General features: G+C 43.3%; 1 protein-coding gene across 4 annotated transcripts; it reads right to left on the reverse strand.

The window, feature by feature from the left end:
- Positions 1-797: 797 nt before the first annotated feature.
- On the reverse strand, positions 798-11,298 carry TRIM68 (tripartite motif containing 68). 4 transcript variants are annotated; one of them, XM_074335869.1, is made up of 7 exons: positions 10,924-11,298; positions 7,871-8,350; positions 6,038-6,133; positions 5,007-5,264; positions 4,522-4,544; positions 3,835-3,935; positions 798-3,696 (listed from the first exon to the last, which is right to left on the reverse strand). In XM_074335869.1, the coding sequence occupies exons 2-7, from the start codon at positions 8,294-8,296 to the stop codon at positions 3,086-3,088; spliced, it is 1,515 nt and encodes a 504-aa protein (XP_074191970.1). In that variant the 5' UTR covers positions 8,297-8,350; positions 10,924-11,298; the 3' UTR covers positions 798-3,085. The 4 variants fall into 4 exon arrangements, with proteins under 4 accessions (XP_074191970.1, XP_074191969.1, XP_019571416.2 ...); XM_074335868.1 differs by having other exon boundaries at positions 10,806-11,298; XM_019715857.2 differs by having other exon boundaries at positions 1,727-3,636; positions 10,924-11,293.
- Between the last annotated feature and the right edge of the window lie 4,811 nt (positions 11,299-16,109).

A 16,109-nucleotide genomic window follows, 5' to 3' on the forward strand; every position in this document is an offset into this window, starting at 1 on the left:
GCCTGCCAGTCTTGTGTTTCATTCATGTTAGTACTCTCTGAAACTACCTGGGACTCACTGTTAATACTCAATTATTTATTGACCTATATACTTTCCAAAATGGACTGGTTCCCTTCCATGGCTATCCCAAAACAGAAAATCCTGTGTTTCTCCTGATACATTCACATGTGCCCCGGCCCTGTCACATGAAGCAATGTGTGCTAATTTAACTAATGCCTGGGACCCATAGTAGACTCTCAATATTTGGATCTGAAGATTACAACCAGTCCAGCTTGAAAAAAAAGGGAGATTGAATTTCCTGTGGACTGTGAACTCAAGGATTTGCCCTTTGTCTCCTCCTTTTGTAGGACTCAAGCATTTTACCTTTAATAGACTTTTCCCTCGAGGCTCAGGCATTGCGCCCCTTGGTTTCTCTGTTGGGAAACAAGGATGGGCAGAGCTCATTTCTCCTCCTGCCTTGTAGTGAATAATCACATTAAGTTGGAGGTGCTATTGTAGTCATTTCAGGGGATGTATGGGCACACTCCCTGTGAACCAGACAAATGAGGGATTGTCTTCATGGGATTCTTAGAAGAGACGTGTAAGCAACACCTAGAGAAACGGATTTTCACATACTTAAGAACTTCAATCTTCTTGCACAGTCTTAAAAATCAGGAAATACGAAATAAACACTGGCATAATTTAACCTTATAATTCTTCTAAAAAATAATCATAGTACCCAAATCAGCTTATAAATGTAAAAAACACCCCCAAGCCCGCAAATAGTACATTACAAGTGAAGTCATTCCACTCTTGCATTCTAGGTTTGAATGAATTTATTACCTAATAATCTTCTTTCCTTTGAACATTCCAAGATTTATCCTAATAAAACCATAGTAAAAGAACAATACTGAATTGGCCCCTAGCCTCTTCTGCTAAGTGTCTGTGGACATATAACTGGAAGTGCTTTCTAAAGCTCTATTTCTCAAGTCTATAAACAATTTCCTAGGCATTCTACCCTCCACACAGCTACCTGCCTACTTGCCTCTTTCCCTTTCAGACGACTTGTGAATTCCCTCACCCCCATCTCCCTCCCCTCTGCCACACACAAACACAGCCCCTCTAATGTAGGTAAGCTCAACTGTTTGCCAAGGCCAGGCCTGTGACTTCTAGTTCATTCCCCTTCTGCTGCTAATGCTTAAGGAGCCACTTGGAAGCATGTTGGGCAAAATGAGTTTATTTCTCCATTTTGGCCCTTTTTACCTCCTTCATATGTGAACAGCCAGCACAATTAACGTCAAGATAATTTTCGCTATTCTTTATTACGCTATTCTAATTACTTTGCTTCAGCCTATACATAACCTAATATCTACTTTGCTGGCCAATCCTACCCAATGGTCACTACCTTCATGTGTAAACTATATCAGATGTTGTGACGGTCATGGTGACAATATGTGATGTACACATTATAGCCCTCGCAATGGGCAAAGCCATTCATTCATATGCTTGCCTTGAAGTTTGTTCCCAGCCAGTCATTCCCACATCACACTCTGAAGACCTGCAGTGAATTACTTTTGCCACACACAACACTCTAAGGTCAATAGCACAGAAATATAGTCTTATTCCCCTTCATTATAATATATGGCTCCCAAAGTAGCTTTTTTGTGCCTACTCATATTCTTTCTTCCTACACTTCCTTCTCCCCTTTCTTCTTCTGTCATACATTTAGAGAAGACAAAGGCAGGGAGAATGTTTTTAATATATATTTCCCAGAACTGTGTAGATCCCTTGGTGACACGAAAAGATCCAAATGTTAGCCCAACCAGCTTGTGGGTAAGTGAGCCTTCCCCCCTGTGCATTTGCTCTTTGTTTTTTTCTTTTTCTTTTTTTTAAATCTCCATTGTCTACCCTGTGGTCAGTCCCCATTCTAATCCAAAGACAAATACATAGAACTGATGCACAATATGTTACTGTGGCCCAGAGTTTGCCCCTGGCATGGCCACTTTCTGTCTATAGGGTTCTTGACTATTAGGCGAGGCCTTGAGACAGAAAAGCCCTGCTGTAAAGATGCTGGATGAGAAGGTGATACAGGAAGGTCACACAGGCAGGAATCATGGCTTCTCTTCCTCTGTCCCTGAGAAAGGAACGAAAGTAATGGGATGGATCTGAGATCCTCACAACAACCCTGTGAGGTAGGAGAATATGTAGCTACTCTACCCATTTTCCCAGAGGACACAAAATCTTTTAAATGTGTGGGATGTTTCAGACCCAAATGTAATGAATGACACGCAGACATGTGACCTAAGAAGCATGAGTCTGTCAATCTCATTTCATTTGAATGTGAAAAGTACTTTATAATCTTTACAGTCTTCTTTTTGACAGCTTTGTGAGAAATAACTTGCTGCTTTAAGGCCATTTCAGGTTGCACATCCATAAAGTGAAAATAAAACCAAGGCTCACAGGTTTTCTGACCCTGCTGCTCAGAGGGAAAGGCAGGACCAGGACACAGGTCTCCTCAGAGTCTGAGACAGAGTGATGTGCCCAGCTCATGCTCAGAGGGGATGACCACTGGGGTGGGCTGGGCAACGTGCAATACATTTCTCTAGTTTGGAGTCAGAGAGCTGGGTTGCTCAGTCACAGCAAACCTCCGCTGAGGCCTCCTCAGACTGGTCTCAGCACAGCTGTCACCTCAGGATGTGGGCAGGAGTCTTCTGGCTTGCTGATAAACTCTATCCAACAGGTTTCTCGAAGGTTGGATCTGCTTCATCATCCTCGCTGACTTAATTATGGCACCAACAGGGACTGGAGAAGAGGGGTGTGAGCTACAGAAAGGTCAAGTCCTGATGCCGCGAGCCATTCTGATCCACACCATCAGCGCTGTCAGGCTCCCGTCACAGGCACAATGCTCACTGACTAAGCCTCAGCTCTTTCACATGAGAGCTTTAGTGAGACTGTCCCAGGGGCAGCAGACCAGCGGGCCAGACAGAGGAATCCCTGGATTCTAGGCTCAGCTCAGTTCACGGGAACCCCGGTCAGGGGCAGGGCCCTTCAAGTCCCCTGTGGCCCAGGGAAACTTCCGGGGCCTCTGGGTGAGATGATGGCTCTCTCAGTCCTCCCCATCCAGGGAGCAGATGGCCAAAGGAGCAGTGTTGTTGGCACCAATGCTGTAGCAAGGACTAAAATAGGGCAGGAGGCGCCCAGGGAAGGGATAGTGGGGGAAAGTGAAAATGTGGGAGCCATTATCAGTCACATTGTAGAAGGAGATATCATGGGCCTCATAATCCAGGAAGACGCCTACCCGGCGGGGAGGGACCAGCAAGGACAGGAGCGGGTATTCATCGGTGCCTGCCCGGTATTCATTTCCCTTCCTCAGCCTTATCACCCAGAATCCATAGTGGGGGGATAAATAGACCACTTCCTTCCGGTCCACATTTTCTTTACACACTCCCAGGCCCCATTCAGACCTGTCTCCCACCTCCACCTCCCAGTAGTGCCGGCCTGAGGAGATGCACTGGCTGCCCAGGACGATGTTATAGCGGTAGAATCTCTCAGGATTGTCAGGCAGTTTCTGCTTGGTATCTCCATAGTGTACGCATTTTCTGTCCTCCGACACGATGAGGCGGGAATAAGCAGTGTCTGGATCCAGGCGCACATCAGCTAGGTAAAAAGATCCTGGTTGGCAATGCTGCTGCACAGCCAGGGGAATGGACCAGGTCTCTGATAAACACAGCCACAGGTTACTCAATGACGCGTGGGAGTGCAGCTGGCGGGGCATCCAGAGTGCACTGAACCGTTTTATTTCTCCGGGAGTGGTCCCTCCCACTGTCCATCACGACCGCCCCAGGCGCGCATTACCTGCATACGTCTTCAGGATTTCTCTCAGGCCCAGCACACGGCAATCTGTCCTCAGCTCCAGGGAGACTGGTTCTGGCCGCTGCAGGGTCCAAGACTTGCTCCTGATGGAGGAGGGGTAAATCTTGGGGCCAGAAGTCCTGGCTCTGCCACACAGGCCTGCCCTTAGTACACGGAAGAGGGGTCTGGCCAGGGACATAGGCAGGGAGATGCCCCTCCCTAGCATCACTAGGCAAAGCAGAGATATGATGATTATCCCACCAAAGTGAACGTTTTGTGGCACAGAGAGGAGAACATTCACGTTTTGATGCTGTGGGAAGGGTTAGATGTACACCTGACATTGGGACAGGAAGAGGTGTGCCACAGAGGACAAAGGCTATACTCAGAGCTTAGAGCACTAATGGAGACATCTGCGGTCTTTTTCCCTCCTTGGGAGATCTGCTTGAAACCACGTATTTTACAACTTTACTGAAATTCTTACTGGCACTACTTCAAATGAATCTGATCAAGTATAAAGAAGAAAAACGTTAGGTGAACAAAGCTTCTTTGGCCAATATAATGAAAGAGGGAGAAAACGATGGAGCAGCACCCACTTTCCTATGGTGTTGGGTCTCTGTTCCTTACCCACTTCTGGCCAGGCCCCAGTATCCCTCATAGGGCTGCTTAGGGGCTCCAAGGATGGTAACATACCTGTTTAAGACTTCCTGAATACCCTAGAAGGAGAGAAAAATGCAGCACATGAGTGTGTGCTGTTCCTCAAAGGGACCAGACAGACACCAAGTCCTGGGAGGGGGGTTTCTCTGAGTGCAAGGGAGGCAGAGAGCAAGCCTGGAGAGAAGGTGTGTAGAGGTGGAGGCAAAAAGCCTATAGGAGGGGAGCAGGGCAGACTGAGCTCTGGCTGGACTAGCTGACTCCACTCTCTGGCCAGAGGGGACAGACTGGTATAACGCCAGAGCTGCCTGAGTGCTGCTCCACCTACCAAGCTACAGTGGGCCGGGTCATCCACCCAACCAGGGGTAGGAGAACAGCAGGCATCAGCAGGGGTGGGGGAGGGGGTAATATGGGATCCAGGTCTGGCCCGCAGCGTGCTGACAGGCCTCACTGAAGATCCTGTCCTGGAGTCCCAAGCTACTTTCAGCTGCCACTCAGAGTTCCCAGGAAAACCTGCTCCTCACCTGCAGCATCCAGCGGACAGGCCTCTGAGACCTCTCTTCGAGCTCTGCAATCAGCCTCCACAGGACCCGATTCTGTTGGTTGAGCGCATCGTGATTCAGCTCCAGTTTCTGCCTGGTCTCCCTCTCCTCCTGCTCTAGGTTCGCCAGAGCTGCGGCTGCCTCTACCTCCAGCCGCCGACCTGGAGGTTTTTTCTTTAGTAATCGCCGATACTTCTCAAACTCCCACATGATACTCTGCTTTCGGGTTTCCACCTGTATCTGCAGAGCCAAGATAGGAAGTCAGCACTGATATTGTTTGTGCAAGCGCCACCCAGGATATCCTTTATCCAAGATAAAGGATACTGGTTTGCCTATCTCCCTGTTCCCACAGCTCCGGTACATGCTTCTGGGTCCCTTTCACTACTCTTACTGACCCCAGAAGGGCCCAGAATACTATCTTGGTACTATATGCTCTAGATTATTTCCTATTTTCAGAATAATGGTCAGTGCATTACACTTAAGCCTCTAAGAGAGTGTAATAACTACCCTGTTAAATGCTTTTACTTCTTATGGGTATTACATCAATTCAATACACTGTTTTGACCAGTTCAATGTTAGCGTCTGTTGATCAAAAATTCTGATAGTTTGGTACTTATGGGCCTTGAATTTATTTGAGAAGTGATTTGCCAGTATTTTAATAACTGAACTTTTAGTAAATATGCTCTAATTGGGGAAAGTGAAACACAAACTACGTTTTACTAAGCATTACACAAGTCATACCACTGTGAGCTAACACCTATGTGCGACGTGTAGTTTTCCTTTCTCACACATGAACACATAAGCCCAGAGGTTATTTCTACATCACAATAAAAAATGAGAGGTGACGTGGCCTGCCTAAGGCCACACACCTGCTAGAGGAAGGTGGCATGAGGCCCCCAAGCTCTCTGACTTCAAACTTCACATTCTGCCTCACAGAGATGAGGAAGCCACCATGGGCCAGCTCTAGGACAACATAGGGACCACTCCAACTCCTTTCCCAGGTGGCAACCTGCCTTCCAGTTGGCTGTTCGTTTCCTCTCACCAACTTCCAGCTTCCAGGCTTCTTCTTGCTCCTTCCTCAGATGTTCCAGAGCTTCATGCAGTTTCCACTGAAAGAGATAAAAACCTCATGAGGCCATCTTGGGCAGCCAGACTCATAATGAGGCTTCCTAGCACTGGTAGGTGATGGGAAAAGAAGTGTCCCTTAGGTGATCTGCCAGAATGAATGTTGGAAGAAAAGGGATGCCACAGGGAGTGGATTCCTGCTCAGATGACATCCAACGTAGCTCTTGATCTGAGAATTCTTTCACCTCCCACAGTCTCTAAGTTACTGTAAAGTAGAAGGAAAGAGCCCTTCCAGCTTTCCAGAAAACCACCTTGGACTTCCTATCCGTGTCTCCTTGTATGCTCCTCTCACTTGTTATCCTACGGCCTCCTAAAACCTTCTTATTTGAAGTGTGGTTCAAGTGGGTCAGTAGCATCAGCACCACCTGGGAGCTTGTTAGAAATGCAGTCTTGGGCCCCACCCCACACCTCCTGAATTAGAATTAGAATTTTGACAAGATCCTTGGGTGGTTCAATTGCCCACTAAAAGTAAGAAGCATTATCCTAGAATACTAATGCAAGAGATTACTACTGAAAAGCACAAAGTACTGTGATAATATTAACCATTTTGTTATAGATTTACCAAGAGCCAAATATGGCTTAAGCACTAACCATATAGTCAATAATCACAATTCCTTGAGACTGGTATTATCCCCATTTTATAGGGGAAAAAAACTGAGGTTTAGAGAATGACCTACTCAAAGTCATTCAGCTAGTAAGTGGTTGGGTGGGATTTAACCCAACTGTTTAACTCCTCTGCCTATGTGATACTGCCTCCGTAATCTAATATTCTCAAAACAAAATGAGTAAGTAAATACTTTACATTTTTAAGAAATTCTTCTCACATAGAAAAACAGCTAATTCTGGGGATGTGTCTTCTACTCTTACCTTCTAATCTCAACTTCAAGAAAGAGAATTAAGACCAGTACTGGATCACAGAATCATTGGGATAATAATTCTGGTAACGATATGTCAGCATGGACAACTGAGGAAAGTATAAGAAGCTGGAAGTCGATGGTAGTAGCTATAAGAAAGGAGTAGCAGATATGTCAGAGATGACTCCCCCCCGCCCCCCCCAAAAATAAAAAATAAAAAAAATAAAAGGCTTGGTAGAGGAAAAAGAACACTGCCAGAAGAGCAAGAAGACCTGAGTTGTACCATTTGATTTTACCGTAACTAACTTTTAACTAACTTAACCTGAAGTCAGAGGGACGTTAGAATGTTAGATTAATCGCACTCAATCCTAAATGACTCAGCTATGGTCCCTTCCAGCTCTGAAACCAATTACGTGATCTCAAATTTCTAAGCCTCAGTTTTGTCTACAAAACAAGGGAGTTAAAGTGATTCACCCAACGTCAAATGACTATTTGTGGCATTGCTAGGAGTTTGCAGGTTCTGATAGGTGCAGCCTTGACTACCTCATACCCAAATTCATCCAAGGCACCCAGTTAAACTATACTGCTCTCCTTTAAATTCTCAGGAAACAAAGCATCTTTTTGTTAGGCATTAAGCCATGCTGGGATTGGGGTGGGGTGTGGAAGTGGGAGGGAAGGAAGTCAAAGGAAGTCACAAATGCAAGGAGAGGTGTGGCTCATCGTATCAGGTCCCAAGGCTCTATGGCTGTGAGGATCAAAGGAAGCAGTTCTCATTTTATCTCTAGGGTCCCTGGTCAAGTCCTTGATTTAGAGATAACCAAGTGAGAGGCAGGGTAAAGACTGGGGTGGCTAGCCTCCATCTCCTACCTTATACTCCCAGGCGACATCCTCCATGGGCACAACACTGTGGGCCTTATGCTCAGGGGACTGGCCGCAGGCCTCACATGCGATCAAGCCATCCTCTTTGCAGAACATCTTTAGCTGTTCTCCGTGGAGTTCACACACATCACTCTTCAGCCCCATTCCTGGGTGCAGCCCTAGCAGACGGACTTTTTCTACCACATTGGCCAGCTGCCAATTAGGCCTCAGGTTTCTTGGTTGGACAGGAGCCCGGCAGAGGGGACATGTGTAACCCCAGTTCTGGGATTCCCCTGGGACCTCCCAGAGTCCGGAGAGACAGCCTTGGCAGAAGCTGTGGCCACAGTCAATGCTCACGGGCTCCCTCAGGAAGGTCATGCAGATGGGACAGGCCACTTCTTCTACAACGGCTTCCACCAGTGCTGCAGGATCCATGGCTCCTTCTCACACCCTCCTCAGAACATGAACAAAACCAGGCAGCGGTGAAGGCTGAGAAGAAAAGCAAAACAAATAAGGGGAAAAGGTAACAGAGGAGCACAGGGATTAGTAAAAGGGATAATTCGTGAGTGAAAAAAAACAAGTTCCTCCTTTTGATTCTTCCTTGGTCCTTTATTGACCTTGTTTAATAAGCACTGGCTTTCCCAAGTGAAGTTCTGACTAGGTCACATTGCTCACACCACATAGGGACATCTGGGGATGTCTAACCGAGTGGACGTTGGGAGCTGTTTTCATTCATTTGGTCATCTCTGACACTCCTCTGGGTTTGCTCACCTGACTATTCCCACTCCACCTCAATCACACTCCTTAAATCAGCACTGTTTCTCTTCAACTTGGGTAAGGTCACATAAAATGTGGTACTTCAGTGTCTAAAAGAAGGCCAGAAATACCCCCAGTCTCACTCTCTGGTATGTGTATATGTATACTTATATACTTCAAGGGGCAATAAAGGTAATATGCCAGAAACCCATTGCCTATATGCACAATTGGTTTTCTTGTGTTGCACACTAAAGTATAAAGTACAAGAGAACCAGCAATCATTTCCCCACATTCTGTAAACCTCTGCCCACTTCTCCAGCACCAACATTCACCGAGATGCCAAGACTCTCTCCTCAGCTTTCAGTGATATGTTAGAGATGAAACAACACCCCTTGGAAGATAAAAAAACAAAGGTCACCTGATGTTAATCAAACCCATGTGATAAAGTTACTACCTCAGCAAGAAACCCGAAATTTTTGCCAGGGCCACATGTGGGTATGGAACTTACATGGTCAAGTGTAGGCTCTTGGCACAATTGGCAATATTTATTTGTTCCTTTGCAAGTTTGTGTTACTAGCTAGAGCCTTAAAGGAAAAAACCGTGTTGGTCTTTGTCACTGCTGTATCCTCAGCACCTAAACAATGCCTGTCATGCAATTATTACTGAGTAAATATCTGTTGAAAAAATAAACCAGCTAGACATAGGAAATAGTTCCTAAACCCAAAATGCTTTTATAATGGGTTAGACAACTGAGAGTATTATACATTAATAATAATAGCAGGCACTCCTTGAGCACTTACACTATGTGCCACGCACTATTCTGAGCATTTTACATAGATTAGCTCAGTTTATTTCACAGCCCTAAGAAGAAACCATTGTTCTACTGTTCTCCTCTTACAGATGCTTGATCCTGAGCTCCACCATCTATCTTGGGCAAATTACTAATCTCTCCAACTTCAAGTAATAATAAAAATTCAAGCAGAGAGATAAATCACTGTGGTTTTGGGTAGTCCAGTAAGTTTTCCTGAATGAAATGGAGCCATAAGTAGATTTTGCAGGATTCTCTGTTATAGGCCAGCAGAAGCTTCTGCCTTCTCACTGGCCTCCCTGCCTCCTGCTTTTCCCTCTCCCACTAGCACTACCAAACTATGGGATCCAGTATCCTAAAACCCAGTTTTATCACTAACCCACAGAAGAGTCTATCCTGGTTCCCCAGCACCCAGTCCAATTGGAAACTCTCGTGCTTAACCTTTGAAACAACACCTGTGCCCAGTCAAGCAAACAGAAACTTCCACACTTTCCTGCAGACCCCATGTGTATTCATTCTACCTCACTTGGGTTCCTGACATTCTCCCAGCTTGAAATGACTTCTCCATGATCCTGCTCTTAACGTCATTTGACATGCATATGTCTATTGTCTTACTTCCCGCACTAGAATTTTCACGAGGATAGTGACATCATCAATTTTGTTCACCACTATATCCCCAACACCAAGAACAGCAGTGCCTCCAATATTTTTTGAATATATGAGAATTGAATGTAACTGTCAAGGTCCAGGTGATAGTAGGTTGGAGGTGGAAGAAGAGTTATCATCTAAAGCTGACACAATACAGGTTGATTGATATCTATGATTTAAAGCTACAAAGCTCAACACAAGAATAAAAATAGAAATAGAAAATTGGTGGCAGTAGGGAAGTGAGGTAAAGAAATATCAAAATAATAAATCAAGAAATGCGGTGTAAGCACATTTAGATTTAGTAGGATCATAAAAAGATCTAAACATGAGAAAGTGGTGGCCTCTGCAAAAAAGATTTAGGGCGGGTAGCTATTGCTGTTAGATATAAGACCTAATTCATTGTTTTGTTTTTTATTATACATGAATTACTTGGACAAAACTTTAATTATTAAACATTTAATTGCTTCCAAATTGACTGGCAAAGTGGGGAGCCAGTGTGGGAAAGGCATTTGAGGGAAGGGGGCGGAGTTTAGAAAAGACTCTAGAAGAGGGGCCAGGTGGGGAGAGGGACGAGGAAAGGCGGGGATCTCCAGGATTCGGAAGCAGAGGGGACTGGTAACCTCCTGGAAACAGGGCACGCGCGGGCAGGGTCCCGGGGCTGAGGGCGGGTGGGGCCAGAGTGAGGTGACTGCAGGACCTTTGACTTCAGAAGAGGCACGGCTGTCTACCCACCTCCTTCCTTAGTCAGCACTAGCGCCCCACAGCGAAAGCCGAAAGTGGAGACGCCGGGTTCCCACTGCCGAGTATCCGCAGCGTCAGCAGAGACCGGCCCAGCCAGAGCAGCACTTACCGCCGGGAGATAAAGGCTCCAGCAGCTCCCGGCTCCTAGGCCTCTCCCGCAGTTCCCAGGCCCCGCCCACAGGAGCCAATGAGTGGCGGTCAGGGCCCGGCGCCGGAATCCCCCAATCACAGACAAGAATCAGGACAAACCCTACCAATCGGAGGAGGGGAGGAGGGCTCTGCGCACTTCTCGGCGTGCGGGTGGTTTTTCTCTGCTACCTGGGTTTTTCTGGCCCTTTCCCAAGCTCAGAACCCCTGAAACTGTAAAGGGGACCCAGGAGTCAGTCCCAGGACGGATCGAAGGGTTGAGGCTCCCAACCGAGGCTGCTCAGGCCCTGCATTAGCAGAGGCCCAGCTGGCTCTTGGTACAAGGAACCACTTCCGTCTACCGCTTCCGTTCTGGCTGACCAGTGACTCTTCAGCGCGAACCTTGTTCCTTCCGGGTAACCGAACTGGACCTAATGCTGTTGATTTGCCAGTTTTCCACGTTAAACTTACCAACCTATGAGATCAGCCACGTCTGGTTATGAGACCCAATTTACTGCAGGGCTGGCTGGGTACATATATGCTGGGGGCACTGCAGTTTCCAGCAAGATGAACGACCTCTCCTGGCCCCAGGCTGCAGATACTTGTTTCACATAAAAAGCCCTCCTGAGTTTTCCTGGCAAACTTACCCTTCAGTACTTCTGCAGGCACCTTCTCATCGCTATTGCCACACACACCTTAAAGTTAAAAGCAGATACTAGGAGCTGGTGGAATAGAAATGGAATCCTTGATTACAAAATGTAATTTAAAAATACTTTTTTTAGACAACTGGTACCCCTCCGTCATCTAAACACTCAGATAACAGACATATACACACTTTAAGTGCTACTTAGAGGCAGTGATTTGGGTTTTTTCTTTGGACTCCCTCACCCTGTCCTTTTCCTGATATTTAGATATTTACTGAATAAGCAAATAAGGGCACATCTTGTCCACATGGAAAATAACCAGGAAATCCTCCAATTGAAGCTCATTTCCAAATGACTTCATTGTTTGGACTTACACCTTTTGGATCCTCATACCAATGTCAGGGCCCACACCATGGCTGAAATTCTGGAGGGTGAGGCCCAGAAAATTCCTGAAACAAATGAGGCCATGAGCAAAAAAAGAAGAAAAGAGGCAATTGAGGTTTGAGCTGGATCCTCTGTCCACCTTGATCTGGAGAAATGGCTGCCCTAACAGAGCAGGGAGTGGATTAATTGAAACAGTCCACTTTAAACGTTTGTTGAGCATCAACTTTTTGCAACACTTTGTGCTGGGTGCTGGGATTACAACTATGGGTCACACAGTCCCTGCTCTGAAGGAGCTCAAGATCAAGTTGGTTATACTTCTTTCAAGCATCTGTAAAGTTAAAACAGTTAATGGGGAGATCTTTTTCATTTGTAACTTAAAATTATCTTTAACCATGATGGATTCTCAAGGGCCCTGGCAAAAGGGCACCTTTTTTTTAGAGTAGCTAGGGGTGGAGTCTTGTGTTCATGAGGGGAAGGCTGGACAGAGAACTTTTGAAGACTGATTAGTTCACCCCCCAGGAAGAGAAGCTCCCAGCCTCTTTCAGGGTGTCTTGCTTGCTGTGAGAGGTAGACAGGTGTTTCCAGGTGATGCTCTGTCTTTGATACATTCCATGGCTGTAACGCAGACCTCAACACTGCCTGAATTTAAGACAGACCAGAACAACAAAGTGAATGGCTAACTATTAGATGGTATCCCTCTGTGCTTTGGGACAGGAATGGCACCAAAGGAGAAGTAAGACTGAGAACTGATTGTGGAGCAGGGAAGGAAATGTAGGCATTGAGGAAGTAGGGATAAGGAAGAGGTAGGGAGCTGATACAAGACCCTGGGGTCCAAGTTTGTGGAAGATTAGGGACCTACCACATTGCATGTCATACAATCTGACTTGCTGAGAGAACCCCCCAGTTGGTTTTCCTCTCTCTCACTCTGAAGATGTATGAGCCACAGCCTCACTAAATTTTATGCAATCTTAGGCCACACTTTATTTTTATTTAAAATTATTTATTTATTTAATCTATTTAACTACTGTAAAAAGAAAAATCTCTAGAGGAAATTTTATGCCTGTGAGTCATTGACACTAATTTCTAAAACAGTGAATGTAACAGAGAGCTGAACATATAGAGAAAATGGACTCATTCTCTTCAAGGTTTGTTTTCTACTAAATTCAATCCCAATCAATATTATGGTTTCCTTATGCTTCCTTCTTCCTGTTTTTTTTTCGTTTTGTAGTTTGCATACTGTGTCTTTTAAAAATTTCCATTTCACACATTTTCTGCTAAATATCCCAACACATTCCTCTGCTTATACATAGATGCTTTCTTTTTCCCCATTCCCCCACTCCCCTTTGGCAACCATCAGCTTGTTCTTTATATCTATGGGTCTGTTTCTGTTTTGTTTATTCATTTTGTTTGTAGATTCCACACACAAATGAAATCATATGGTATTTGTCTTTCCCCGTCTGACTTATTTTACTTAGCATAATACCCTCTAGGTCCATCTATGTTGTCACAAATGTCAAGATTTCATTTTTTTTTTATTGTCGAGTGACATTCCATTACACACACACACACACACACACACACATCATCTTTATTTATTCATCTATTGATGGATATCTAGGTTGCTTCCAAATCTTGGCTATTACTAGTAATGCTGCAATGAACATAGGGGTGCATACATCTTTTAAAATTAGTGGTTTTTTTCCCTTCAGATAAATACCTAGACATAGAATTGCTATATCATATTGAGCCTCTATTTTTAATATTTTCAGGAATCTCCTTATTTTCTGTAGTGGCTGCATTAATTTACAATCCCATCAACACTGCACAAGGGTCCCTTTTCTCCATATCCTCACCAACACTTGTTATTTGTTGATTTATTGATGACAACCATTCTGACAGGTGTGAGTGATACCTCATTGTGGTTTTAATTTGCATTTTCTTGGTGATTAATGTCGTTGAGCATCTTTTCATATGTCTTTATCATCTGTCTATCCTCTTAGAGAAATGTCTGTTCAGGTCCTCTGCCCATTTTTAAATTGGAGTGTGTGTGTGTGTGTATGTGTATTAAGTTGTATGAGTTCCTTATATATTTTGGATATTAACCCCTTATTGGATGTATCATTTGAGAATCTGTTCTCCCATTCAGGAGGTTGTCTTTTCATTCTGCTGTTGGTTTCCTTCACTGTGCAAAAACATTTTGGTTTTATGTAGTCCCAATTGTTTATTTTTTCTTTTTGTTGCCCTTGTCTGAAGAGACATATCAAAAAAGACATTGCTAAGAGCGATGTCAAAGTGTTTACTGCTTATATTTTCTAGTATGAATTTAATGGTTTCAGGTCTTACACTTAAGTCTTTAATCCATTTTGAGTTTATTTTTGTATATGGTATAAGAAAGTGGTCCAATTTCATTTTTTTGCACGTATCTGTCTAGTTTTCCCAACACCACTTATTGAAGAGACTGTCTTTACCCCATCATATAGGCTTCCCTCCTTTGTCATAGATTAATTGACCATATAAGTGAGAATTTATTATGGGGCTCTCCATTCCATTGACCTATATATCTATTTTCATGCCAATACTATACTGTTTTGATTATTGTAGCTTTGTAGTATAGTATAGTTTGATGTCAGGGAGCATGATACCTCCTACTTTACTCTTCCTCATTATTTCTTTGGCTATTCAGGGTCTTGTGTGGTTCTACATAAATTTTAGGATAGTTGTTCTAATTCTGAGAAGAATGTTATTGGTATTTTGATAGGGATTGCATTGAATCTGTATATTACTTTAGGTATTAAGGACATTTTAACAATATTAATCCTTTCAATCTATGAGCAAGATATATCTTTCAACTTATTTGTATCTTCTTAAATTTCTTTCTTCAATGTCATAGTTTTCAGAGTACAGGTCTCCCACCTTCTTAAATTTATTCGTAGGTATTTTATGCTTTTTGATGCAATTGTAGATGGGATTCTTTTCTTAATTTCTCCTTCTGATCATTTGTTATTGGTGTATGGAAACACATCAGATTTCTGCATATTGATTCTATATTCTACAACTTTACTGAATTCATTTATTAGTTCTAATAGTTTTTTGTTAGAGTCTTTAGAGTTTTCTTTATATAGTGTCATGTCATCTGCAAATAATGAATTTTACTTCTTCCTTTCCAATTTGGATGCCTTTATTTTCTTTTTCTTGTATAATTGCTGTGGCTAGGACTTCCAATACTATATTGCTATATTGGATAGAAGTGGTGATATTAGGCATCCTTGTCTTGTTCCTGATGTTAGAGGGAAAATTTGTCAGATTTTCACCACCTGAGTATAATATTGGCTGTGGGTTAATCATATATAGCCTTTATTATGTTGCAATTTATAGTTATATTTGCATTCTATAAAGAACTGATACTTTTGAATGGTGTGTTAGGGTTCGAATTTCATTTTTACCATATGGCTATTTGGTTGTTCCAGTACCATTTATTAAAAATATTCTCCTTTCTTCATCGCTATATAGTGCTACCTTTCTCATTTACCAATTGGCCATATGTGAATGGGCATGCCTCTGCACTTATATTTCTATTCCTTGGCCCAATTGTATACCCTGCACCAATATCTTACTTTCATAATTACTATTGCTTTATAATATCTTGATATTTGATATAACAAGTCAACCCACTTTGGTCATATTCTTCAAGAGTGTTGTGGCTATTTTTAGCAATTTATATTTTCTTATAAATTTTTAATTAAGTGTATCAAGTTCTACAAAATGGCATGTAAGGATATTATTGAGATTGCATTAAATCTGTAGAAAAATTTGGGTGTGGATATTTAAGTCCTTCATATTATTGAGTTTTCCAATAAAAGAACATAGTTTTTTTCTCTTCCATTTATTTAGGTCTTTTTCAGGTTCTCTTAAGGATACTTTTTGGTTTCCTATGTAGAAGATCTTCTATATCCTTTGTTAGATTTAATCTTAGATATGTGATTTTTCCATACTATTTGAAATGCTGTTTTTAAAAAGTCTATTTTATGAAGACATACAGTGGAATTTTGTACATTGACCTTTTATTCAGCAACCTCTATATGCTTATCAATTCTAATTATTTCTCAATGAATTATTTTGCATTTTTTTCTACATAAACAAT

Source organism: Rhinolophus sinicus, linkage group LG06 (assembly GCF_036562045.2).
Source record: "Rhinolophus sinicus isolate RSC01 linkage group LG06, ASM3656204v1, whole genome shotgun sequence".
In the NCBI taxonomy this organism is placed as follows: Eukaryota; Metazoa; Chordata; class Mammalia; order Chiroptera; family Rhinolophidae; genus Rhinolophus; species Rhinolophus sinicus.